General features: G+C 46.4%; 1 protein-coding gene across 8 annotated transcripts in view; it reads right to left on the bottom strand.

Moving 5' to 3' along the window:
- The window catches only part of DAB1 (DAB adaptor protein 1), a 1,130,661-nt gene that overhangs the window by 220,789 nt on the left and 884,219 nt on the right, over positions 1-25,653 (bottom strand). For all 8 annotated transcript variants that reach the window (XM_089656556.1, XM_089656558.1, XM_089656557.1 and 5 more), the window contains exons 6-7: positions 17,480-17,619; positions 7,819-7,917 (exon numbers count right to left, since the gene is read on the bottom strand). In XM_089656556.1, the coding sequence (XP_089512682.1) occupies positions 7,819-7,917; positions 17,480-17,619 (239 nt within the window). The remainder of the gene's footprint in view (positions 1-7,818; positions 7,918-17,479; positions 17,620-25,653) is intronic.

Genomic DNA, 25,653 nt, shown 5'->3' with positions numbered 1-25,653 from the left:
GCCAGAGTACTGGGTGTCATTCTGGACTCCAACCTATCCTTCCAGCCCCAAGTCCAATCTTTAACAAACCCATGCAGACTCCACCTCCGCAACATGCAGACTCCACCTCCGCAACATGCAGACTCCACCTCCGCAACATACCAAAATCCGCACGTTCCTAACCCCAGAAACCACTAAACAGCTCATCCACTCCCTTATCATATCACGACTCGACTACTGCAACTCCCTCCTCACTGGCCTGCCTCGCCGCTGGCTATCCCCGCTTCAGTCCATCCTGAATACGGCTGCCAGACTCATTCACCTTTCCAACCGCTCCATCTCCGCCACCCCCCTCTGCCAATCCCTCCACTGGCCTCCACCCCCCTCTGCCAATCCCTCCACTGGCTTCCGATTGCACAACGGATCAAATTCAAAATCCTAACACTGACGTACAAAGCCGTCCACCATACTGCCCCGAACTACATCACCGACCTAATATCCAAGTACCGCCCAACACGCACACTCCGCTCCTCACAAAACCTCCTTCTCTCTAGTTCCCTGGTCTCCTCCTCCCATGCCCGCCTCCAGGACTTCTCCAGGGTGTCACCCATCCTCTGGAATTCCCTGCCCCAACCCATCAGATTATCACCTACTCTCCTCTCCTTTAGGCGCACCCTGAAAACCCACCTCTTCAGGGAAGCCTACCCCACCCCCTGCTAACTTGCCGACCTCCTCCACTCTTCCTACCGCTCCATCCCCCACAGCTTTCTCCTCCTGTGCCACTATCCCCCCCCTCCTAGATTGTAAGCTCCAAAGAGCAGGGCCCTCGATCCCCTCATGTTTTGCATTGTATTGGTATTGTTCTGTCACATGTTCTGTCCCCCTTTGTATTGTACAGCGCTGAGCGAACTATCGGCGCTTTATAAATACTGTATAATAATAATAATAATAATATACTCAGGTGCAGGGGCAGACTGACAACTTATGGGGCCCCCGAGCAATAGGGGATCATGGGGCCCCTGTGTCCTTGCCCAAACTCAAAAATGCCTATGAAAAAGGTACCAGGGGCATCTCATGGGGCCCCCTACTGACCCCGGGCCCTCGGGCAGTGCCCGAGTTTCCAAATAGTCAGTCCGCCCCTGCTCGGGTGTCTACTGATGGCACAGCATTCACACGTTTGATGCAAATGTTCCCTGTAATGTGTCTAATATGTTTATTTCCTCTGATCATCAACTCCATCTAGTGGCCGTAATATGGTATTTTCCGAGTTGTGTCATTTCAGGAAAATACCTCATTATGGTCACTAGATGGAGCTGACAGTAGGACATAAACATATTACTTAATATTTACTGATTTATTGATATTAAACACTATCAATTGTCTCTGGAAGGAACAAGCTGTTTAACCCCTTGGCGCCGGCGCCTCCTGGCCCTTTAAGGGTTTCAGAAGTCGGGAGGTGGGCGGGGTTTAGGGTCATGTGACCGCCATAACACGCCGTTACATGATTGAGAAAGGTCCCAATCGAAAGAGGAGATCGAGACCTTTGCGCGAGTACCAGACGTGTGCTGGGAGCGCGCAGGGCACGCACTCTCAGCACATGTTTTTCTTAATTGCATGCAAATGTGCGGCCGCTCGGCATCAAGGCCCAGACACCGAGAGGCCGCACATTTGCGTGCGGCCGGCGCCAAAAGGTTAACCATTTGACCTCCAGAAGTTTTACCTACCACCCTTCATAACCAGGCCATTTTTTCCGCTACTTTACAAATTGTGCGGTCATTCAACGCTGTACATAAATGACATTTTTTCCAACAAATAGAGTTTTCTTTTGGTGATGCTTGATCACCACTGCTTTTTTTTTTTTTTGCACTATAAACTAAAAAAAACAATATTGAAAAGAAAATATATATATATTTTTACTTTCTGCTATAAAACATATTCAATAAAAAAAAATTTAAAATCTAAATTTATGTAAAATAAGTATTCTGCTACATATTTTTGGTAAAAAAAAATACAAATAAATGTATATTGATTGGTTTGCGCAAACGTTATAGCGTCTACAAACTGTGGTATATATACTGGATTTTTTTTTTATACTAGTAATGGCGGAAATCAGTGACTTAAAGTGGGACTGCAATATTGCGGCGGACAATCTGACACTAACTTACACTTTGTTGGAACCAGTGACACTAATACAGTGATCAGTGCCAAAAATATACATTGTCACTGTACTAATGACGCTGACTGGGAAGGGGTTAGACATCTAGGGCAGGGGTAGGCAACCTGGGGCTCTCTAGCTGTTGTGGAACTACAATTCCCATGAGGCATTGCAACTTTACAAAACTGACAGTTACAGCTATGACTTGCAGAGGCATGATGGAACTTGTAGTCCTGCAACAGCTGGAGAGCCGCAGGTTGCCTACCCCTGATCTAAGGTGATCAAAGGGTTAACTGTGTGCCTAACCAGTGATTTTGAGTTTACTATGTGGTGTTTTTACTAGGGAATGTGCTGAATTTTATTCCCTGCTTTGCAGGGAAACAGAATCCAGCACATCGCCACTGACGGGACACAGCTCTGCCTTGTTTACATGGGCAGAGCTGTGTTCTGTCTCTTTCCTCGTTGATCAGCATGCGCTGGTGGTCATCCATTGGCCGGTACATGCTGATCGACTTCCGCTGTGACTAAACACAGCAGAAGCGGCGCACCGGGATCTCAACCAGGAACTGCAAAATCACACATATATATCACGGGACAGATTTTAATAGTAGCTGTACTATTTTATTAAGGTGTGATTTTCATAGTTTTATTCACTTTTAATAATTTTTTTTTATTTGAATGGTTGCATTTATAAAGTCATTTTTTGTGTCCACTTTTAATTTTTGTAATCATTGTTTACAAGAAAAAATAAATACATGAAGATAATAAGAAAGCTCAACACTAGCCCCGCAGCTTATTGTCTGTTCCTGTGGACAGAAAGCCTAGATAGGCACTTTTTCTGCTAGAAGGGAGAAGTGTGTCTCTTCCCTGGGACATTCAGCTGTGTGTGTGTAATCTGATATCCTGCAGGTCTATACACATCACAAGCTACTCACGGTACAGACGTAAATTGTTTTTCTGAAACCTTTCTGAAATGAGCACAAGAAAAGCATAAATGGAAGTGTATTTTAAAAGAAAAGATGGATAGCAAGACAAAGGAAAGAGGGAAGGAAGGACACAGCAATAGCTCTTCAAATCTGTTAAGAATTTCCAGAACACCTGCTGAAAAAGAAAGGATTAAAAGGAAAAAAGAAATCAAGGGAAGGTAGGGTTTCACATTTAGAGAAAAGGAAAGGAAAGGGAAGGGAAAGGAAAAGGAATTAACCATCTGTTGGAAAGGTAAGAAGGAAGGAAAGAGAAAGAAAGAAGGAAAGAAAGAAAGAAAGAAAGAAAGAAAGAAAGAAAGAAAGAAAGAAAGAAAGAAAGAAAGAAAGAAAGAAAGAAAGAAAGAAAGAAAGAAAGAAAGAAAAAAGAAGAGAAAGAAAGAAAAAGAAAGATAAGAAGCAGAGCAAGAAATAAATAAATAATTAAGCAGGGAAAGACATAAGGAAAGCATGGTAATAACAAGGAAGGAAGGAAAGAGAGAAAGGTAAGAAGCAGAGCAAGCAAGATAGAAATAATTAAGCAGAGAAGGACATAAAGAAAGAAGCAGGAAAAAAGAAAGAAAGAAAGAAAGAAAGAGTTAGGCAGAGAAAGACATAAGGAAAGAAGAAGGGAAATAGGAAGGAAAGAAAGAGAAAGAAAGGAACGAGAAAAAAGAAAGGAAAGAAGGAGAAGAAAGAAAGTAAGAAAGAAAGAAAAGAAAGAAAGGAGAAGAAAGGAAAGAAAGAAAGGAAAGAAAGGAAAGAAAAGGAAAGGAAAGAAAAGGAAAGAAAAGGAAAGGAAAGGAAAGGAAAGGAAAGGAAAGAAAGAAAGAAAGAAAGAAAGAAAGAAAGAAAGGAAGGAAGGAAGGAAGGGAAAGGAAGGGAAGAAAGAAGGAAAGAAAGGAAAGAAAGAAAGAAAGAAAGAAAGGAAAGAAAGAAAGGAAAGGAAGGAAGGAAAGGAAAGGAAAGAAAGAAAGAAAGAAAGAAAAGGAAAGAAAGTAAGAAAGGAAAGAAGGAGAAGAAAGAAAGAAAGGAAAGAAAGAAAGAAAGAAAGAAAGAAAGAAAGAAAGAAAGGAAAGGAAAGGAAAGGAAAGGAAAGGAAAGGAAAGGAAAGGAAAGGAAGGAAGGAAGGAAAGGAAGGAAGGAAAGGAAGAAAGAAAGAAAGAAAGAAAGAAAGAAAGAAAGAAAGAAAGAAAGAAAGAAAAAGAAAGAAAGAAAGAAAGAAAGAAAGAAAGAAAGAAAGAAAGGAAGGAAGGAAGGAAGGAAGGAAGGAAGGAAGGGAAAGGAAGGGAAGAAAGAAAGAAAGAAAGAAAGGAAAGAAAGAAAGAAAGAAAGAAAGAAAGAAAGAAAGAAAGAAAGAAAGAAAGAAAGAAAGGAAGGAAGGAAGGAAGGAAGGAAGGGAAAGGAAGGGAAGAAAGAAAGAAAGGAAAGAAAGGAAAGAAAGAAAGAAAGAAAGAAAGAAAGAAAGAAAGAAAGAAAGAAAGAAAGGAAAGAAAGAAAGAAAGAAAGAAAGAAAGAAAGAAAGAAAGAAAGAAAGAAAGGAAAGGAAGGAAGGAAAGGAAAGGAAAGGAAAGGAAAGGAAAGGAAAGAAAGAAAGGAAAGGAAGGAAGGAAAGGAAAGGAAAGGAAAGGAAAGAAAGAAAGAAAGAAAGAAAGAAAGGGAAAGGAAAGAAAGTAAGAAAGGAAAGAAGGAGAAGAAAGAAAGAAAGGAAAGAAAGAAAGAAAGAAAGAAAGAAAGAAAGGAAAGAAAGAAAGGAAAGAAAGAAAGGAAAGAAAGAAAGGAAAGAAAGGAAGGAAAGAAAGAAAGGAAAGAAAGGAAAGAAAGAAAGGAAAGAAAGAAAGAAAGAGAAAGAAAGAAAGAAAGAAAGAAAGAAAGAAAGAAAGAAAGAAAGAAAGAAAGAAAGGGAAAGGAAAGAAAGAAAGAAAGAAGGAGAAGAAAGAAAGAAGGAGAAGAAAGAAAGAAAGGAAAGAAAGAAAGGAAAGAAAAGAAAGAAAGAAAGGAAGGAAGGAAGGAAGGAAGGAAGGAAGGAAGGAAGGAAAGAAAGGAAAGGAAAGGAAAGGAAAGGAAAGGAAAGGAAAGGAAAGGAAAGAAAGAAAGAAAGGAAGGAAGGAAGAAAAGAAAGAAAGAAAGAAAGAAAGAAAGAGAAAGAAAAAGAAAAAGGAAAGAAAGAAAGAAAGAAAGAAATAGAAAAAAAGAAAGAAAGGAAAGAAAGAAAGAAAGAAAGAAAGAAAGAAAGGAAGGAAGGAAGAAAGAAAGAATTAAGCAGGGAAAGGCATTTGGAATGAAGCAGAGAAATAACAAGGAAGGACTGACACAGCCACAGCTGTCGGGAAGGTGAGTATTTCTGTTCTCCTTCTAGGTGGTTCGATCTCAGAAGGTTGTACACATTTGCGGAGTTTAGACACAGAAAGAAATTGAAGATAAATGTTGCTTACAATCTCTTTAATTGTCTTCCTGTGTATCCCAAAGCGGAGTTCCCCCACAGAAGCAGATGTGAGGAGCGGTTGGCGGTCCCGCAGGGCCTGTATTGGCGCGGATCTCGCATATACCGGCACTCCATACATCTTTGTCTTCATCGCCCTGCCAGATTCCACACCAACTGAACTTTCATGTTACAGCAAACTGCTTTTATGAAAAGTACTTGTCCTTCCCACACAGATGAATAATGGGCTGCTAGTAGCGGGGCTTGTGAACTGTATGAGAACTCAGTCCTAACGACACAGTCATGGCCGGAGGTCAGAGAAATGGCCATTTACAGCAAATCAGTATGGTGGCCGTTCAAAGTTTGCTGGTTTAAACCGCGCTGCAGTCGTTATTTTTTTTTCTGCTTCTCCATTCAGAGGAGATAATTGTACTCAAGTGAATCCCCAACATATTTTCATTCCTTTGTGTGAAAATTCGCAGGCCTCAGATTGAAGATTATGTCACGCCAGGGAAGAAAAGTGAATCCAAAAGCTCGCATGTTCGGTTCAATGAACCAACAAACGCTATTGCTTTAAATCACAACTCCTGCCAGACCAATTTTTTTTTTTGTTTTAGATAAAGACTTGAAATTTCTGCCAAGTTTTTCTTTCTCTCTATTAGCACACTACCACTACCACACAATTATTTTGTATGGAATTTGTTAATGATTACAAGAAAAGCAGTAAAATAGATCCCCTGCAACCAGCAAGAATAGACCCACTTCAGCAACAGTAAATTCCCCCAACAACAATGGACCCCCGCAGAAAAATACAACCCCAGCAGCAACAAAAGATCTCCCCCCAACAGTAGATCCCTTCCAGCCACAATTGACCTCCCAGCAACAGTAGACCACCATGCAAAAATAGATCCCCTCTAGTGACAATAGATCCTCTAGCAGCCAGCATCAATAGACCCTCAAGCACACCCCAGCACCACTCGCCATTACATATATTCAGTGCTGGAGGTGCTGGAACTGTGTTCCCCCACGTTCCCGCTGAAAAAAAAGCCCTAACACTCTCCTTGTGGCAACTACAACTACCAACCCTTCCTAGGGTTTACTATGCTTCAGTTTGTGAATGAGCAGGGAGCCTCTGTAGAGAGCCCTTCCAGTTCATTCATTCTGCAGTGCAGCTGAGGCTGCAGAAAAAGTATTAAGAGAACCTATGTCCTCATAAACTCCACCCAGGGTGCCCCTCTCCTAGCAGGGGCAGGGTTGGAACCAGGGGCGGACTGACCATTTGGAACTGCCCAAGGGCCCGGGATCAGTAGGGGGCCCCCGGGCAATAGGGGATCATGGGGCCCCTGTGTCCTTGACAAAACTCAAAAAAGCCTATGAAAAAGGTACCAGGGGCATCTCATGGGGCCCCCTTCTGACCCCGGGCCCTCAGGCAGTGCCTGAGTTTCCAAATGGTCAGTCCGCCCCTGAACCATAGGTATGGTGGGCAGGGCTGCCAATTAAGGGGTATCACTGGTCCTTCTGTACGAGGGCGGGCCCCATCAGTTCAACAGGGGGGGGATCCCAAGCAGCTTTATGGTGCAGGGAGTTCCAAAAGTTGCAAATCACAGCTCAGTGCCCCCCCCCTTGTCATGTCATTTTTACCGACCCCTTCCTTTCCTAAGTGAACACAGTGAGTGATTGGTACCGATCACTCCTGTGTTCATTTATACCTAAAACATAGTAAACTGTGTTTACTATGCTTCAGTTTATGAATGAATTTCCCTGTCTCAAATGTGAGAGATCGGGGGTCTGTTAAGACCCCTGATTTTTCACCAAATCCATCCCCTTCCCCAACAGGGCTATTAAAAAAATATTTAAACAAAATGTAAAAAATAAGAAAAATGAAACATAATTAAGACCGCATTTACACAGGTACTCTGGCCGCGTGAACGAGTGGTCTGTACGTGCGGCTGGAGGTCATATAGCTACCCCCACACACACACACCCAGGGTGTGGGGGGGGCCCATTCAGGTTGGTTGTATGAGGTCCCATGATTTTTAACAGCAACCCTGATGGTAGGGTTATGGGTACAAGAGGACTAAACACTGGGCTGCAGGTAGTCAAATGGATTCCCAAGTGCAGCTCAGTGTGACTACCAGAGAACAAGATCTGCCCTTCCTACCGGTAAGACAATTGCTAAGATATGAGTCACTCTGAATATAATTGATCTTTGGATATTGCTTATCTGCTATGTAGAACAAGTGTATTCTGGGAATATTAAACATTCTGAAAGTGACAACGTGTGATCCATGTCTACTTACACCAGTCTTCTCATCAAAGATTTTTATCCCTCCAAAGGAAACCGTTAGAAAGACTTTCTGTTTGTGTTCGCCTTTTGAACGTGCTCCTGCGGCAACACCCTGTAGAGAACAGAAGAGGAAACTTGGGGTTACTGGGTCACCCTATTATCCCTCCTCACCCCTTTGAACTAATGAAGATCAGTTAGAACCGGTAAGAGCAATGTTTAAAAGCGCACCTCCACCTCTGGGCAAGTTTTCACTGCTAAATGCAGCATAAATACTATTTTCACAAATATCATTGTTTTCCGTAGCTTTGTCCACCATTCTCTAACTCTGAAGGATTTCAACACTTGTCTCCTTTTGACTTCAGTTTTCAGAACACTTTTTTTTTTTTAATAAACTGGAGACAATTCTAACGTGTATTTAAACCTAAATCTGCACCCTTGTGTTCCACTTGGCCATCATGGGTGCGGCCAGGGGGTCAAGATGTTTTTGGGCCAGCTTTGGCATGGACCTTCTGGCACATCCTCTTGGCAGTTCTCCCTCTGGGCTCTACTTGCTAGTTCTCCTCGTGAACCTCCTTGCTGCATTTCAAGTTTCTCTCTGATGTCCATATCTGATGTCCATTTGTGTATTTTTATTTTTTGGCAGAGGGGGGCCTCGAACCTGCAATGATGTTCTTTGCAGTCCTCCTCTCTAACCACCAGACCATGGCCTCTGCCCATATCTGATATCCATTTATGCAGTCCACCTGGATGGACACACCAATACCAAAAGGTTCAGATTCCTTTTTAGGAGCAACTTGCTCAACTTGGGGATATCCAGAGTTTTGGAGCTCCTGGGTGTTACTCTTTGCCATTGAACCCCCTTGAACTCTACTTGCCTTAACTTTGATTTGATTTCTATTTGTTTGCTTCACATGCTTAGCTTTGGTGACCTTTGGCAGCACAGAAACTGTCTGTCAATATGGAGACTCTGGAGACCATGCAGCTAAACCAAAGGTCTTCATACTTTCTGAACAAAGAGCCAGATTACTCACTCCAGGCTTTTGGGGGACCAATGGGAGTAGAAAATGCCCCGGTGACTGTGGAAGTAAACAATGTCTGATGCTTGGTTGTTAGTAGGAGTAAGAAAATTACATAGTGCCTATGGTCAGTAAGAGGATTAAGAGTGCCCTATTATTGGTATTGGTGGTAGGAATATTGCTAATTGTTGGTATCAGTTAGAGGAATAGTGCCCCACTTGTGTCAATGTGTCATTGTAATGCCCCATCGTTGGTGTCAAGGTAAGGAATAATGACCCATCACTGGTGTCAGAGGAAGGATTGGTTTCCCCATCATCAGTGTCAGTGGGAGGAACACTGACCCATTACTGGTATCAATGGGAGAAATAGTGACCCATTGTTTGTGTCAGTGGAAGGAATAATGGCCGACTGTTTTGTCAATGGAAGTGTCAGTGGAAGGAATAGTGCTTCATTATTGGTGTAAGTGGAAGGAACAGGGCTCCATTGTTGGTGCCAGTGGGAGGAATAGTGCCCTGTTGTAGGTGTCGGTGGAACGAATAATGCCCCATCGTGGGTGTTGTTGGAAGGAATAGTGCCTTATAGTTGCTGTCAATAGGAGGAAAATTTCCTTGTATTAATGGGAGAAATAGTGCCCCAATGGTCAGATAAAGGCAAGCAAAGGGATCTGGCCCATCTGGCTCGTAGGCTACAGTTTGGAGACCACTGAGCCAAGCTCTTCTGGACAAGTCATATTCTAGAGCAGGCTTTCTCGACCACGGTTCCTCCAAAGGTTGCTAGGGGTTCCTTGAGCAGCATTATTGGTGTAAGTGGAAGGAACAGGGCTCCATCGTTGGTGCCAGTCGGAGGAATAGTGTCCCGTCGTAGGTGTCGGTGGAACGAATAGTGCCCCGTCGTGGGTGTCGGTGGAACGAATAGTGCCCCATCATAGGTGTTGTTGGAAGGAATAGTGCCTTATAGTTGCTGTCAGTAGGAGGAATATCTCCTTGTATTAATGAGGGAAATAGTGCCCCAATGGTCAGATAAAGGCAAGCAAAGGGATCTGGCCCATCTGGACCGTGGGCTACATTTTGGAGACCACTGAGCCAAACTCTTCTGGACAAGTTATATTCTAGAGCAGGCTTTCTCAACCACGGTTTCTCCAAAGGTTGCTAGGGGTTCCTTGACCAGCAGATTAATCTCCCACCTACCACCAGACAACCAATGTTAGGGGGCACCATGGGGTAATTTATCTTCATAATTTGCAGCAAAAGAGTTTTAGGCCTCATTCACACGTATGTAGTAACTAAGTCACCTAAACTTCGGCTTTAAAGATTATCTACTGCTTGTTGGGAATTAATTTATATTTATTTGTCACCTGATCACAGTTTTGCTTTAATCATGAAAATGAAATACAACTGACAAAATGAATTTTCGGAAAGGTAGCATTCAACTGCCAAGGTCTATTGATGGAGATCACATGGCTGTTTGATGGTACGCCTGTGTCTGGAGTTTAAAAGGGAATCTGAGTAGTGTTGGATGGGTTGCTGCTGGGTTAGGGGTAGTGTTGGTGGACTCTTAAGGCATCAGCATACCAAGACATTTTGGACAATTTCATGCTCCCAACTTTGTGGGAAGAGTTTGCGGATGGCCCCTTCCTGTTCTAACATGACTGCCCACCAGTGCACAAAGCAAGGTCCATAAAGACATGGAGGAGCCAGTTTGGGGTGGAGGAACTTGACTGTCCTGCACAGAGTCCTGACCTCAACCCCATAGAACACCTTTGGGATGAATTAGAGCGGAGACTGCGAGCCAGGCCTCCTCCCCCGACATCAGTGCCTGACCTGACAAATGCTCTTCTGGAAGAATGGTCCAACCTTCCCATAGACACCCTCCTAAACCTTGTGGATGGCCTTCCCAGAAGAGTTGAAGCTGTTATAGCTGCAAAGGGCGGGGCCAACTCAATATTGAACCCTACGGACTAAGACTGGGGGGCCATTAAAGTTCATGTGTGTGGAAAGGGCGGGGCCAACTCAATACTGAACCCTACGGACTAAGACTGGGGGGCCATTAGAGTTCATGTGTGTGGAAAGGCTGACGGACCAATACTTTTGGCAATATAGTGTATGTACATCTGTACGCAGTGAGCACTGCAACATTTTTCTGCCTGTTGGCGTTCAGCACTTTTTATACCCCCCCCCCCCCCCATCTCTGATGCTTGCCTACAACAAAGTGCGGGAGATAGGCAGCCAGCAGTTTGGGGGAATGTAGGGCAGCAATATTTTACCTGTCAGAGCTTTGATTCCGGCATTTGTTCATCTCTCATGGAACAGGGAAGATGTCAGAAAACAATGTAGCGCTATGAGCTGATCTACAACTAATCAACACATCCGCAGACACAGACTAATGTGCCGCCGGGGGAGACAGCCAAAGTTTTTTTTGGCAAGCGAAGCGACCGACATCAGTGCCCGACCTCACAAATGTGCTTCTGGAAGAATGGTCCAACCTTCCCATAGACACCCTCCTAAACCTTGTGGATGGCCTTCCCAGAAGAGTTGAAGCTGTTATAGCTGCAAAGGGCGGGGCCAACTCAATATTGACCCCTACGGACTAAGACTGGGGGACATTAAAGGTCATGTGCATGGAAAGGGAGGGGCCAACTCAATATTGACCCCTACGGAGTAAGACTGGGGGGCCATTAAAGTTCATGTGTGTGGAAAGGCCGGCCGACCAATACTGGCTGCAATATAGTGTATATATAAGGATGAGCTATAATACTCAAATGTACGAGTAATACTATATTTATAAACAATTCTTTTTAAATATAAATAAAATATTTTTTATAAATAATATTTTTATTATTTAATATTTTAATATTAATTAAATAATATATATATATACGTATCAGTCAAATGTGCAAATTGTGAATATTAAGTCCATAGGCATTGAAATAGGAAATCTTGATCCATCACAAAACAAGTGCAAATACACCCTCCAGTGCCACCATTAAAGTTCATGGGCGTGGAAAGGCCGGGGCCAACTCCATACTGAACCCTACGGACTAAGACTGGGAGGCCATTAAAGTTCACGTGCGTGGAAAGGCCGGCGGCCCAATACTTTTGGCAATATAGTGTACATGTGTAAGTAGGGAGCACGTCAACATTTTTCTGCCTGTTGGCGTTCAGCACTTTTTATACCTCCCCCTCCCCCCCCCAAATTTCTGATGCTCACCTATAACAAAGTGCGGGAGTTAGGCAGTCAGCAAATGGCGGACCAACTCCATATTGAACCCTCCGGACTAAGATTGGGAGGCCATTAAAGTTCATGGACGTGGAAAGGCCGGCGGCCCAATACTTTTGGCAATATAGTGTATGCACATCTATAAACAGTGAGCACTGCAACATTTTTATGCCTGTTGGCGTTCAGCACTTTTTATACCCCTCCCCCCCCCCATCTCTGATGCTCACCTATAACAAAGTGCGGGAGTTAGGTAGTCAGCAAGGGGCGGGGCCAACTCCTTATTGAACCTTCCGGACTAAGACTGGGAGGCCATTAAAGTTCACATGTGTGGAAAGGCCGGCGGCCCAATACTTTTGGCAATATAGGGTACATGTGTAAGTAGGGAGCACGTCAACATTTTTCTGCCTGTTGGCGGTCAGCACTATTTATACCCCCCCCCCCAATTTCTGATGCTCACCTATAACAAAGTGCGTGAGTTAGGCAGTTAGCAAAGGGTGGGCCAACTCCATATTGAACCCTCCGGACTAAGACTGGGAGGCCATTAAAGTTCACATATGTGGAAAGGCCAGCGTCCCAATACTTTTGGCAAAATAGGGTACATGTGTACGTAGGGAGCACGTCAACATTGTTCTGCCTGTTGTCGTTCAACACTTTTTATACCCCCCCCTCCACCACCATCCAAATTTCTGATGCTCACCTATAACAAAGTGCGGGAGTTAGGCAGTCAGCAAAGGGCGGGGCCAACTCAATATTGAACCCTATGGACTAAGACTGGGAGGCCATTAAAGTTCACGGGCGTGGAAAGGCTGGCGGCCCAATACTTTTGGCAATATAGGGTACATGTGTACGTAGGGAGCACGTCAACATTTTTCTGCCTGTTAGCGTTCAGCACTTTTTATACCCCCCCCCCCCAAATCTCTGATGCTCACCTATAACAAAGTGCGGGAGTTAGGCAGTCTGCAAATGGCGGGTCAACTCAATATTGAACCCTAAGGACTAAGACTGGGCGTCCATTAAAGTTCACATGTGTGGAAAGGCCGGCCGACCAATACTTTTGGCAATATAGCGTACATCTAGGTCATAATATCGGTTCTCCGCTGTGATTGGGTGACAACTGTGTTCTGTTACAGATCCCTTTAGCACAAGTCTAAATCACGTTACATCTCCCCAATCTCCTTCCCCTTCCAGGGACGTATATGATACCTCTGAACCGGTAAATGCCAAAATTGGCTTCCTATGCCTCAGGAGCTTTTCCTCCATCCTCCTGGTAGAAGCACTAGCGGCATGGAAAGAGCTCTAATGTCTTGCGCAGCCTTTCGACAAGAGAGTGCGAATTATTAAAATTGAACGGAAAGGGCCGTGTCACACTGTTCCACATAAAAGCTGCTCTGCCTACTTACAAGACAAGAACATTAATCTAGCAGACCGCCCGGGCCGCGTCACCGTTTACTGGAGCTCAGATAAACCTCGCACTCCTTCCATAAAAAAAGGCATCAAACGTCGTCCGGATGCAGGAAATTTTTACCCCCCGCCCTCCGAAAAAAAAAAAAAGACGGACGTGGGTTTTTATTTTGCCAGCGGGTGACCGACACAAGTTGGTAAAGTGCAGAGGAAGAGATGAAAACTCATTTATACCGCAGAGATTTCCCCGAGATGGCGAAAAAAAAAGGAGCCAATCAAGGAAATCACTTACGGAAAAAGAAAAAAAAACAAAAAATTCTGTATGCAGAAAAAAGGATGAAATATTTAGACTGCAACTATCAGCAAATATGCAATCTGGGCAGAGCGTGAAGGACAAGACGGAGAGAGCGGCGGAAGAGGGCCGATGATAAATTTGCCGACAGATTTGTGCTTACTTTTTGAAAACGGGCAGCAAATATTGTGTTTAAAGCTGAACTCCGAGCAATCAGATAAATACACAGGGGAGCGGCTTTACCTGCCAAAGGATTTGTATCCCTGCCCATCCAGTCCTGAGATTTACACTGCTCAGCCACACAGCACAGCCCTGTCTGGCAGAGCCGGAGCCCTGATTAGGTAATACTTAACGCTAGCTTACACCAGCCTTTGACAGGCAGTGAATAGGTGTTTTGTTGCCTCCTCGCTGTCTGTTTTAACCCCTGAAAACCTGCAGCAACTATGCGCATTGAGTGCTTTGGAGGGGCAGTAAAGGCATGGCCCCATTTGGTACTGCCTGTTGAGGGCAACAGCGGGTATCATTTTTTAAAAAATGATAATCAAGAGAGCGCTATTTAGACAAAAAGAATAAATAAATAAATATAGTAAAAAGCAGCTTGCAAAAGGAAAAAAACCTCTAAATCCTTGAAATCATCTATATCATAATTGCATCACTAAAAACAATAAATCAGATATAAATAGCAATGTAAAGTGACAGGTGCTTTAAATATCACTTGTCACCTCCACTGACTTCACCATAAATATCGATAACACCATCATCAGTCCCACCCCTCATGCCAGGGTACAAGGTGTGATCCTAGACTCCCATCTGTCCTTCCAGCCCCAGGTCCAATCGCTGACAAAATCATGTAGACTTCACCTCTGCAACATCTCCAAGATACGCCCGTTCCTAACCTCGGAAACCACTAAGCAACTTATTCACTCTCTTGTCATATTACGCCTTGACTATTGTAACTCCTTCCTCATTGGCCGACCTCATCGCAGGCTATCCCCCCTCCAGTCTATCCCCCCTCCAGTCTATCATGAATGCTGCTGCCAGACTCATCCACCTTACTAACCGCTCTGTATCTGCCACCCCTCTCTGCCAATCCCTCCACTGGCCTCCACTCAGTGTCCTCCATCCCTCTCTGCCAATCCCTCCACTGGCTTCCACTCAGTGTCCTCCATCCCTCTCTGCCAATCCCTCCACTGGCCTCCACTCAGTGTCCTCCACCCCTCTCTGCCAATCCCTCCACTGGCCTCCACTCAGTGTCCTCCACCCCTCTCTGCCAATCCCTCCACTGACCTCCACTCAGTGTCCACCATCCCTCTCTGCCAATCCCTCCACTGGCCTCCAGTCAGTGTCCTCCATCCCTCTCTGCCAATCCCTCCACTGACCTCCACTCAGTGTCCTCCATCCCTCTCTGCCAATCCCTCCACTGACCTCCACTCGGTGTCCTCCACCCCTCTCTGCCAATCCCTCCACTGACATCCACTCAGTGTCCTCCACCATCCCTCTCTGCCAATCCCTCCACTGATCTCCACTCAGTGTCCTCCACCCCTCTCTGCCAATCCCTCCACTGGCCTCCACTCAGTGTCCTCCACCCCTTTCTGCCAATCCCTCCACTGGCCTCCACTCAGTGTCCTTCATCCCTCTCTGCCAATCCCTCCACTGACCTCCATTCAGTGTCCTCCACCCCTCTCTGCCAATCCCTCCACTGACCTCCACTCAGTGTCCTCCACCCCTGTCTGCCAATCCCTCCACTGACCTCCACTCAGTGTCCTCCACCCCTGTCTGCCAATCCCTCCACTGGCCTCCACTCAGTGTCCTCCACCCCTCTCTGCCAATCCCTCCACTGACCTCCACTCAATGTCCTCCACCCCTCTCTGCCAATCCCTCCACTAACCTCCACTCAATGTCCTCCATCCCTCTCTGCCAATCCCTCCACTGACCTCCACTCAGTGTCCTCCACCCCTCTCTGCCAATCCCTCCACTGGCCTCTACTCAGTGTCCTCCATCCCTCTCTGCCAATCCCTCCACTGACCTCCACTCAGTGTCCACCATCCCTCTCTGCCAATCCCTCCACTGGCCTCCAGTCAGTGTCCTCCATCCCTCTCTGCCAATCCCTCCACTGACCTCCACTCAGTGTCCTCCATCCCTCTCTGCCAATCCCTCCACTGACCTCCACTCAGTGTCCTCCACCCCTCTCTGCCAATCCCTCCACTGACATCCACTCAGTGTCCTCCACCATCCCTCTCTGCCAATCCCTCCACTGATCTCCACTCAGTGTCCTCCACCCCTCTCTGCCAATCCCTCCACTGGCCTCCACTCAGTGTCCGCCACCCCTTTCTGCCAATCCCTCCACTGGCCTCCACTCAGTGTCCTTCATCCCTCTCTGCCAATCCCTCCACTGACCTCCATTCAGTGTCCTCCACCCCTCTCTGCCAATCCCTCCACTGACCTCCACTCAGTGTCCTCCACCCCTGTCTGCCAATCCCTCCACTGGCCTCCACTCAGTGTCCTCCACCCCTGTCTGCCAATCCCTCCACTGGCCTCCACTCAGTGTCCTCCACCCCTCTCTGCCAATCCCTCCACTGACCTCCACTCAATGTCCTCCACCCCTCTCTGCCAATCCCTCCACTGACCTCCACTCAGTGTCCTCCATCCCTCTCTGCCAATCCCTCCACTAACCTCCACTCAATGTCCTCCATCCCTCTCTGCCAATCCCTCCACTGGCCTCCACTCAGTGTCCTCCACCCCTCTCTGCCAATCCCTCCACTGGCTCCCAGTTGCCCAACGGATAAAATTCAAAACTCTAACAATGACATATAAAGCCATCCACAACACTGCTCCAACTTACATAACCGATCGTATCTCTAAATATCACCCACACCATCCTTTCCGCTCCACGCAAGACCTCCTACTCTCTAGCTCCCTTATCTCCTCCTCCCTTGCTCATCTTCAAGACTTCTCCAGGGCATCACTCATCCTCTGGAACTCTCTACCCCAATCTATCAGACTATCTCCTACTCTACTTACTTTTAAGCGATCTTTGAAAACCTTTCTCTTCAGGGAAGCCTATCCTGCCCTCTGCTAATACCGGAATCCTTTACTCTTCCAACCACTCCATCCCCCACAGTTATTACCTATTGTACCATTCACCCCTCCCTCCTAGATTGTAAGCTCCCAGGATCAGGGCCCTCAAATCCCTCTTGTATTGAACTGTATTGTCTCCCACTATAATGTACAGCACTGAGCAAACAGTTGGCGCTATATAAATCCTGTATAATAATAACTTGTCACTTTACATTGCTATTTATATCTGATTCAGGGGCGGACTGACAACTCATGGGGTCCCCGGGCAATAGGGGATCATGGGGCCCCTGTGCCCTTGCCCAAACTCAAAAAAGCCTATCAAAAAGGTACCAGGGGCATCTCATGGGGCCCCCTACTGACACCGGGCCCTCGGGCAGTGCCTGAGTTTCCAAATGGTCAGTCCGCCCCTGATCTGATTTATTGTTTTTAGTGCTGCAATTAAGATATAGGTATAAATTTTTGCTGAAAACACTCCCATGCATTGTTTTTGTAGCTTAAGGGGGAGCAGTAAAAAAAGGTGGCTCAGCCACATGTCCTAGGCTTGGCTCACTCTTTTACAGGTGCGCAGATTCACGTGCGCTCCCATGCGTTACATGTAGGGCTGCAGAATGTTACCAGCAAAATGATCTTACATTTCATACACAGAAACCAAAAACTGGCCGAGGCCTCACCTTGAGTTTCATCATTGAGTCTTGACATAACTTGTCCCCTCTCGCGGCAGAAACCTCGTCGATTCCAATTAGTTTGGCTTTGTACCTGACGCCGTCCCCTTTAAACCTCTTTATCAATGTGGCTTCGCTGCGATCTTGACCTAAAAGGACACAAAAAAAGAAAAAAAAACGTTCAACAAAGTAGAAACCGAGCCAACACAGAGAGAGATCTCCCAGCCCTGAGAGGGAAGAGCAGCACGACGATGAAATGTACAGACAAGGGCTCCTTCTCACTCAGGGCCAGACCCCGGGAACGAAGGTAAAGCGGGGGGGTTCAGGAGAAAACAGCTGAACTCCCCGAAATAAAACTGAGGTGCCATCTGCCAGCAGAGACTCTCGACAACACACACCACCCAATGTGTTCTAATTACTTGGAGTCATTTTGTTTAAAAAAAAAGTCTTGAGCTTCTTTACTATCATGAGAATCATGTTTATTGGCCTCTAAAATGTTTCAAAATCAATTTAACAGTTTAATTTCAGTTTTATATTTTGCATTATCCAGCCCACTTGCATGGATAGGCTGCATTCTCAGTGATGTCACCGCTCTCTAGTGAATGGATAGGCTGCATTCTCAGTGATGTCACCGGTCTCTAGTGAATGGATAGGCTGCATTCTCAGTGATGTCACCGCTCTCTAGTGAATGGATAGGCTGCATTCTCAGTGATGTCACCGCTCTCTAGTGAATGGATAGGCTGCATTCTCAGTGATGTCACCGGTCTCTAGTGAATGGATAGGCTGCATTCTCAGTGATGTCACCGCTCTCTAGTGAATGGATAGGCTGCATTCTCAGTGATGTCACCGCTCTCTAGTGAATGGATAGGCTGCATTCTCAGTGATGTCACCGCTCTCTAGTGAATGGATAGGCTGCATTCTCAGTGATGTCACCGCTCTCTAGTGAATGGATAGGCTGCATTCTCAGTGATGTCACCGCTCTCTAGTGAATGGATAGGCTGCATTCTCAGTGATGTCACCGGCCTCTAGTGAATGGATAGGCTGCATTCTCAGTGTTGTCACCGCTCTCTAGTGAATGGATAGGCTGCATTCTCAGTGATGTCACCGCTCTCTAGTGAATGGATAGGCTGCATTCTCAGTGATGTCACCGGTCTCTAGTGAATGGATAGGCTGCATTCTCAGTGATGTCACCGCTCTCTAGTGAATGGATAGGCTGCATTCTCAGTGATGTCACCGCTCTCTAGTGAATGGATAGGCTGCATTCTCAGTGATGTCACCGCTCTCTAGTGAATGGATAGGCTGCATTCTCAGTGATGTCACCGGTCTGTAGTGAATGGATAGGCTGCATTCTCAGTGATGTCACCGGTCTCCAGTGAATGGATAGGCTGCATTCTCAGAGATGTCACCGGCCTCTAGTGAATGGATAGGCTGCATTCTCAGTGATGTCACCAGTCTCTAGTGAATGGATAGGCTGCATTCTCAGTGATGTCACCGGTCTATAGTGAATGGATAGGCTGCATTCTCAGTGATGTCCCCGGTCTCTAGTGAATGGATAGGCTGCATTCTCAGTGATGTCACCGCTCTCTAGTGAATGGATAGGCCGCATTCTCAGTGATGTCACCGGTCTCTAGTGAATGGATAGGCCGCATTCTCAGTGATGTCACCGGTCTCTAGTGAATGGATAGGCCGCATTCTCAGTGATGTCATCGATCTCTAGTGAATGGATAGGCTGCATTCTCAGTGATGTCACCGGCCTCTAGTGAATGGATAGGCTGCATTCTCAGTGATGTCACCGCTCTCTAGTGAATGGATAGGCTGCATTCTCAGTGATGTCACCGGCCTCTAGTGAATGGATAGGCTGCATTCTCAGTGATGTCACCGGCCTCTAGTGAATGGATAGGCTGCATTCTCAGTGATGTCACCGCTCTCTAGTGAATGGATAGGCTGCATTCTCAGTGATGTCACCGCTCTCTAGTGAATGGATAGGCTGCATTCTCAGTGATGTCACCGGTCTCTAGTGAATGGATAGGCTGCATTCTCAGTGATGTCACCGCTCTCTAGTGAATGGATAGGCTGCATTCTCAGTGATGTCACCGCTCTCTAGTGAATGGATAGGCTGCATTCTCAGTGATGTCACCGCTCTCTAGTGAATGGATAGGCTGCATTCTCAGTGATGTCACCAGTCTGTAGTGAATGGATAGGCTGCATTCTCAGTGATGTCACCGGTCTCCAGTGAATGGATAGGCTGCATTCTCAGAGATGTCACCGGCCTCTAGTGAATGGATAGGCTGCATTCTCAGTGATGTCCCCGGTCTCTAGTGAATGGATAGGCTGCATTCTCAGTGATGTCCCCGGTCTCTAGTGAATGGATAGGCCGCATTCTCAGTGATGTCCCCGGTCTCTAGTGAATGGATAGGCCGCATTCTCAGTGATGTCACCGGTCTCTAGTGAATGGATAGGCCGCATTCTCAGTGATGTCATCGATCTCTAGTGAATGGATAGGCTGCATTCTCAGTGATGTCACCGGTCTCTAGTGAATGGATAGGCTGCATTCTCAGTGATGTCACTGTTCTCTAGTGAATGGATAGGCTGCATTCTCAGTGATGTCACTGTTCTCTAGTGAATGGATAGGCTGCATTCTCAGTGATGTCACCGGTCTCTAGTGAATGGATAGGCCGCATTCTCAGTGATGTCATCGATCTCTAGTGAATGGATAGGCCGCATTCTCAGTGATGTCACCGGTCTCTAGTGAATGGATAGGCTGCATTCTCAGTGATGTCACTGTTCTCTAGTGAATGGATAGGCCGCATTCTCAGTGATGTCACCGGCCTCTAGTGAATGGATAGGCTGCATTCTCAGTGATGTCACCGGCCTCTAGTGAATGGATAGGCTGCATTCTCAGTGATGTCACCGCTCTCTAGTGAATGGATAGGCTGCATTCTCAGTGATGTCACCGGCCTCTAGTGAATGGATAGGCTGCATTCTCAGTGATGTCACCGCTCTCTAGTGAATGGATAGGCTGCATTCTCAGTGATGTCACCGCTCTCTAGTGAATGGATAGGCTGCATTCTCAGTGATGTCACCGGTCTCTAGTGAATGGATAGGCTGCATTCTCAGTGATGTCACCGCTCTCTAGTGAATGGATAGGCTGCATTCTCAGTGATGTCACCGCTCTCTAGTGAATGGATAGGCTGCATTCTCAGTGATGTCACCGGTCTGTAGTGAATGGATAGGCTGCATTCTCAGTGATGTCACCGGTCTCCAGTGAATGGATAGGCTGCATTCTCAGAGATGTCATCGGCCTCTAGTGAATGGATAGGCTGCATTCTCAGTGATGTCCCCGGTCTCTAGTGAATGGATAGGCTGCATTCTCAGTGATGTCCCCGGTCTCTAGTGAATGGATAGGCCGCATTCTCAGTGATGTCACCGGTCTCTAGTGAATGGATAGGCCGCATTCTCAGTGATGTCACCGGTCTCTAGTGAATGGATAGGCCGCATTCTCAGTGATGTCATCGATCTCTAGTGAATGGATAGGCCGCATTCTCAGTGATGTCACCGGTCTCTAGTGAATGGATAGGCTGCATTCTCAGTGATGTCACTGTTCTCTAGTGAATGGATAGGCTGCATTCTCAGTGATGTCACCGGTCTCTAGTGAATGGATAGGCCGCATTCTCAGTGATGTCATCGATCTCTAGTGAATGGATAGGCCGCATTCTCAGTGATGTCACCGGTCTCTAGTGAATGGATAGGCTGCATTCTCAGTGATGTCACTGTTCTCTAGTGAATGGATAGGCTGCATTCTCAGTGATGTCACTGTTCTCTAGTGAATGGATAGGCTGCATTCTTAGTGATGTCACTGCTCTTTAGTGAATGGATAGGCTGCATTCTCAGTGATGTCACCAGTCTCTACCGAATGGATAGGCTGCATTCTCAGTGATGTCACCGCTCTCTAATGATATAAAAGGCATGTGTCCTCTATAAGATTGCTCGTATCTATGAATTTTCCAGCTCTTATAATCTGAGTGGTTATCAAATTTCAAATGGAACAAACTGGAGAGCTGGCAGCTCCATATACAGCAGCCTTATCCAGTACAATATGGACAGACTTTCTTTTTTGTGTGTGTATATGAATTATATTTAGAAATTCAGAGGAGACAATGTATTCATTTTGCATGCCAGCATCCCAGATTGCTCTTTACATGTTGCTTCGTTTGCCCTGTAACATATGGGCAAAGAAAAATAGAAAAGCTCTGGCAATGAAAAAAATTTCACATTTATATCTTGGTTAAAAAAAAACAAAAAAAACAACAAAACAAACAAACAAAAAACCACAACATTGCATTGAGAAAAGGGAATGTACTTAAAAAAAAAAAATGAAAAATAAAATCAATGCTCTTTGGTGTTCATAGAGATGCTGACTGGCCCAGGTGCTGAAGGTCCAGCTGGTCACATCATACTTTCATGGTAGATCGCTCTTCAGATATATCCGCTCATAAAGGATGGACTGCATCTAGAGCCCCCAGCTCATCAAATCCCAGAGGAGAGGTAAGAACTGGAGCTTTAATCAGGAGTACTGAGGTGGACTGCTAGAAAGGTGATGCTATAATCTCAAAAGTGAGTAGAAATCTATACCAACAATTCTCCTAACAATTACCGGATTTTTCGCTCCATAAGATGCACTTTTTTCACCCCAAAAAAAGGCGGCCGGTCCGGTATTTCTGCCGCCACCATGTCAGAATACCGGGCCGGCCGCTCAGCTCTTCTCCCCTGCAGGACCTTTCCTGTTCCTCGCTCCAGCGCTGCACAGTCTTCCCGTGGCGGCTTCTGTGACAGCCGGGTGCCCACTGCGCATGCGCGAGAAGCGCTGCGTTTTGTGAATGGTCTGTGTCTTCTGGGACACATGACAGGTCTCAAAAGGCTCCGGGCCATTCACAAAGCGCAGCGCTTCTCGCGCATGCGCAGTGGGCACCCGGCTGTCACAGAAGCCGCCGCGGGAAGAAGAAGGAAGGACAACTCCGCGGAAGTGGGAGCGGGTACCTGTCAAATTCAGGTACCCGCTCCCCCTCCCTCCCCAAAGGTCCGCAGTCTCTGGTAATCTCCTTTACTGTCTGCAGTCTCTGGTCTTCTGTACTATGTCCACAGTCTCTGGTCATTCCCTGTACTATGACCGCAGTCTCTGGTCATCTCCTGTACTGTGTCCGCAGTCTCTGGTCATCCCCTGTACTGTGTCCGCAGTCTCTGGCCATCTCCTGTATTATGTCCGCAGTCTCTGGCCATCTCCTGTATTATGTCCGCAGTCTCTGGCCATCTCCTGTATTATGTCCGCAGTCTCTGGTCATCCCCTGTACTATGTCCGCAGTCTCTGGTCATCTCCTGTACTATGTCCGCAGTCTCTGGTCATCTCCTGTACTGTGTCTGCAGTCTCCGTTCATCTCCTGTACTATGTCCACAGTCTCTGGTTATCTCCTGTACTGTGTCTGCAGTCTCTGGTCATCTCCTGTACTGTGTCTGCAGTCTCTGGTCATCTCTTGTACTGTGTCCGCAGTCTCTGGTCATCCCCTGTACCGCGTCCGCAGTCTCTGGTCATCCCCTGTACCGTGTTCGCAGTCTCTGGTCATCCCCTGTACTGTGTCTGCAGTCACTGGTCATCTCCTGTACTATGTCCGCAGTCTCTGGTCATCTCCTGTACTATGTCTGCAGTCTCTGGTCATCTGTACTATGTCCGCAGTCTCTGGTCATCTCCTGCACCGTGTCCGCAGTCTCCGGTCATCTCCTGTACTGTGTCTGCAGTCTCCGTTCATCTCCTGTACTATGTCCGCAGTCTCTGGTTATCTCCTGTACTGTGTCCGCAGTCTCCGGTCATCTCCTGTACTGTGTCCGCAGTCTCTGGTCATCTCCTGTACTGTGTCTGCAGTCTCTGGTCATCTCCTGTACTGTGTCCGCAGTCTCTGGTCATCCCCTGTACCGCGTTCGCAGTCTCTGGTCATCCCCTGTACTGTGTCTGCAGTCACTGGTCATCTCCTGTACTATGTCCGCAGTCTCTGGTCATCTCCTGTACTATGTCTGCAGTCTCTGGTCATCTGTACTATGTCTGCAGTCACTGGTCATCTCCTGCACCGTGTCCGCAGTCTCCGTTCATCTCCTGTACTATGTCCGCAGTCTCTGGTTATCTCCTGTACTGTGTCCGCAGTCTCTGGTCATCTCCTGTACTGTGTCTGCAGTCTCTGGTCATCTCTTGTACTGTGTCCGCAGTCTCTGGCCATCCCCCGTACTGTGTCCGCAGTCTCTGGTCATCTCCTGTACTGTGTCCGCAGTCTCTGGTCATCTGTACTGTACCGCGTCCGCAGTCTCTGGTCATCCCCTGTACCGCGTTCGCAGTCTCTGGTCATCCCCTGTACTGTGTCTGCAGTCACTGGTCATCTCCTGTACTATGTCCGCAGTCTCTGGTCATCTCCTGTACTATGTCTGCAGTCTCTGGTCATCTGTACTATGTCTGCAGTCACTGGTCATCTCCTGCACCGTGTCCGCAGTCTCCGGTCATCTCCTGTACTGTGTCCGCAGTCTCTGGTCATCTCCTGTACTGTGTCTGCAGTCTCTGGTCATCTCCTGTACTGTGTCCGCAGTCTCTGGTCATCTCCTGTACTATGTCTGCAGTCTCTGGTCATCTGTACTATGTCTGCAGTCACTGGTCATCTCCTGCACCGTGTCCGCAGTCTCCGGTCATCTCCTGTACTGTGTCCGCAGTCTCTGGTCATCTCCTGTACTATGTCCGCAGTCTCTGGTCATCTGTACTATGTCCGCAGTCACTGGTCATCCCCTGTACTATGTCCGCAGTCTCCGGTCATCTCCTGTACTGTGTCCGCAGTCTCTGGTCATCTCCTGTACTATGTCTGCAGTCTCTGGTCATCTGTACTGTGTCCGCAGTCTCTGGTCATCTCCTGTACTATGTCCGCAGTCTCCGGTCATCTCCTGTACGGTGTTCGCAGTCTCTGGTCATCTCCTGTACTATGTCTGCAGTCTCTGGTCATCTGTACTATGTCTGCAGTCACTGGTCATCTCCTGTACTGTGTCCGCAGTCTCTGGTCATCTCCTGTACCGTGTCCGCAGTCTCTGGTCATCTCCTGTACTATGTCCGCAGTCTCTGGTCATCCCCTGTACTGTGTCCGCAGTCTCTGGCCATCTCCTGTACTATGTCTGCAGTCTCTGGTCATCTCCTGTACTGTCCGCAGTCTCTGGTCATCTCCTGTACTATGTCCGCAGTCTCTGGTCATCCCCTGTACTGTGTCTGCAGTCCATTGGTTCAGAATATTTTTTTTCTTGTTTTTCTCCTCTAAAACCTAGGCGCGTCTATTGGTCAGGTGCGTCTTATGGAGCGAAAAATACGGTACATAGTTACAAAAATAATTTGAATAATGATTTCCTCTTAGATCTGTGAGCTTTCACATCCAGGGTGAGCCATTGAGTCCCATATATATATTTGATTAAATACTTTGTATTGGATATATTAAAGTTGTTTGGTAATTGTATAATTCATTTTGATATACCTCCCCCCTTCCTTTAGATTGTAAGCTCCACGAGCCAGGCCCTCACATTCCTTCTGTACTGAAAGGTATTGTAATTGTCCTGTCTCCTTTATATTGTAAAGCGCTGTGCAAACTGTTGGCGCAATATAAATCCTGTATAATAATAATATACCTTTAGACTGCCTCGGCGGTTGAAATCTCTTCAAAAATCTCCCCTGAAGAAGCCCAGGAGGACGAAACATGTAGGGAGTAACTACAATTATATAATCTCAGTTCCACTCTTAGTAGTGAAATTTTTTTTATGTTTCTGTGTTTTTTCCTTTTTTTGTTTTTTAAAAAAAATATGAAATAAAAATGATATAGCTTTTTAATATGTTTGGTATTCATGTTCATGCACCCTGAAAGTCCCATCTTCTCTATTGAATATTTGTTTACATTCACTGATGCTGGGGCATTTTCTACTCCAACTGGTGACTGTCCGCCCACCTAATGTCTGAAGGACAGTAAACTGGTTCTTTGTTTCGAAAGTTTGGAGACCCCTGATCTATGACATACTCAGCAAAACTTTGTGTGGTGTTACATAGGTACATAGTTAGTCTGGCTGAAAAAAGACAAAAGTCCATCCAGTTCAACTATTAAAAAAAAAAAAATAATAATAAT

The sequence above is a fragment of the Staurois parvus genome, unplaced genomic scaffold (assembly GCF_062004578.1).
Source record: "Staurois parvus isolate SC_StPar_1 unplaced genomic scaffold, SC_StPar_1.0 ptg000917l, whole genome shotgun sequence".
Taxonomy (NCBI): Eukaryota; Metazoa; Chordata; class Amphibia; order Anura; family Ranidae; genus Staurois; species Staurois parvus.
The sequence above is the reverse complement of the archived record's forward strand: the minus strand, read 5'-3'. Positions and strand labels throughout refer to the sequence as shown.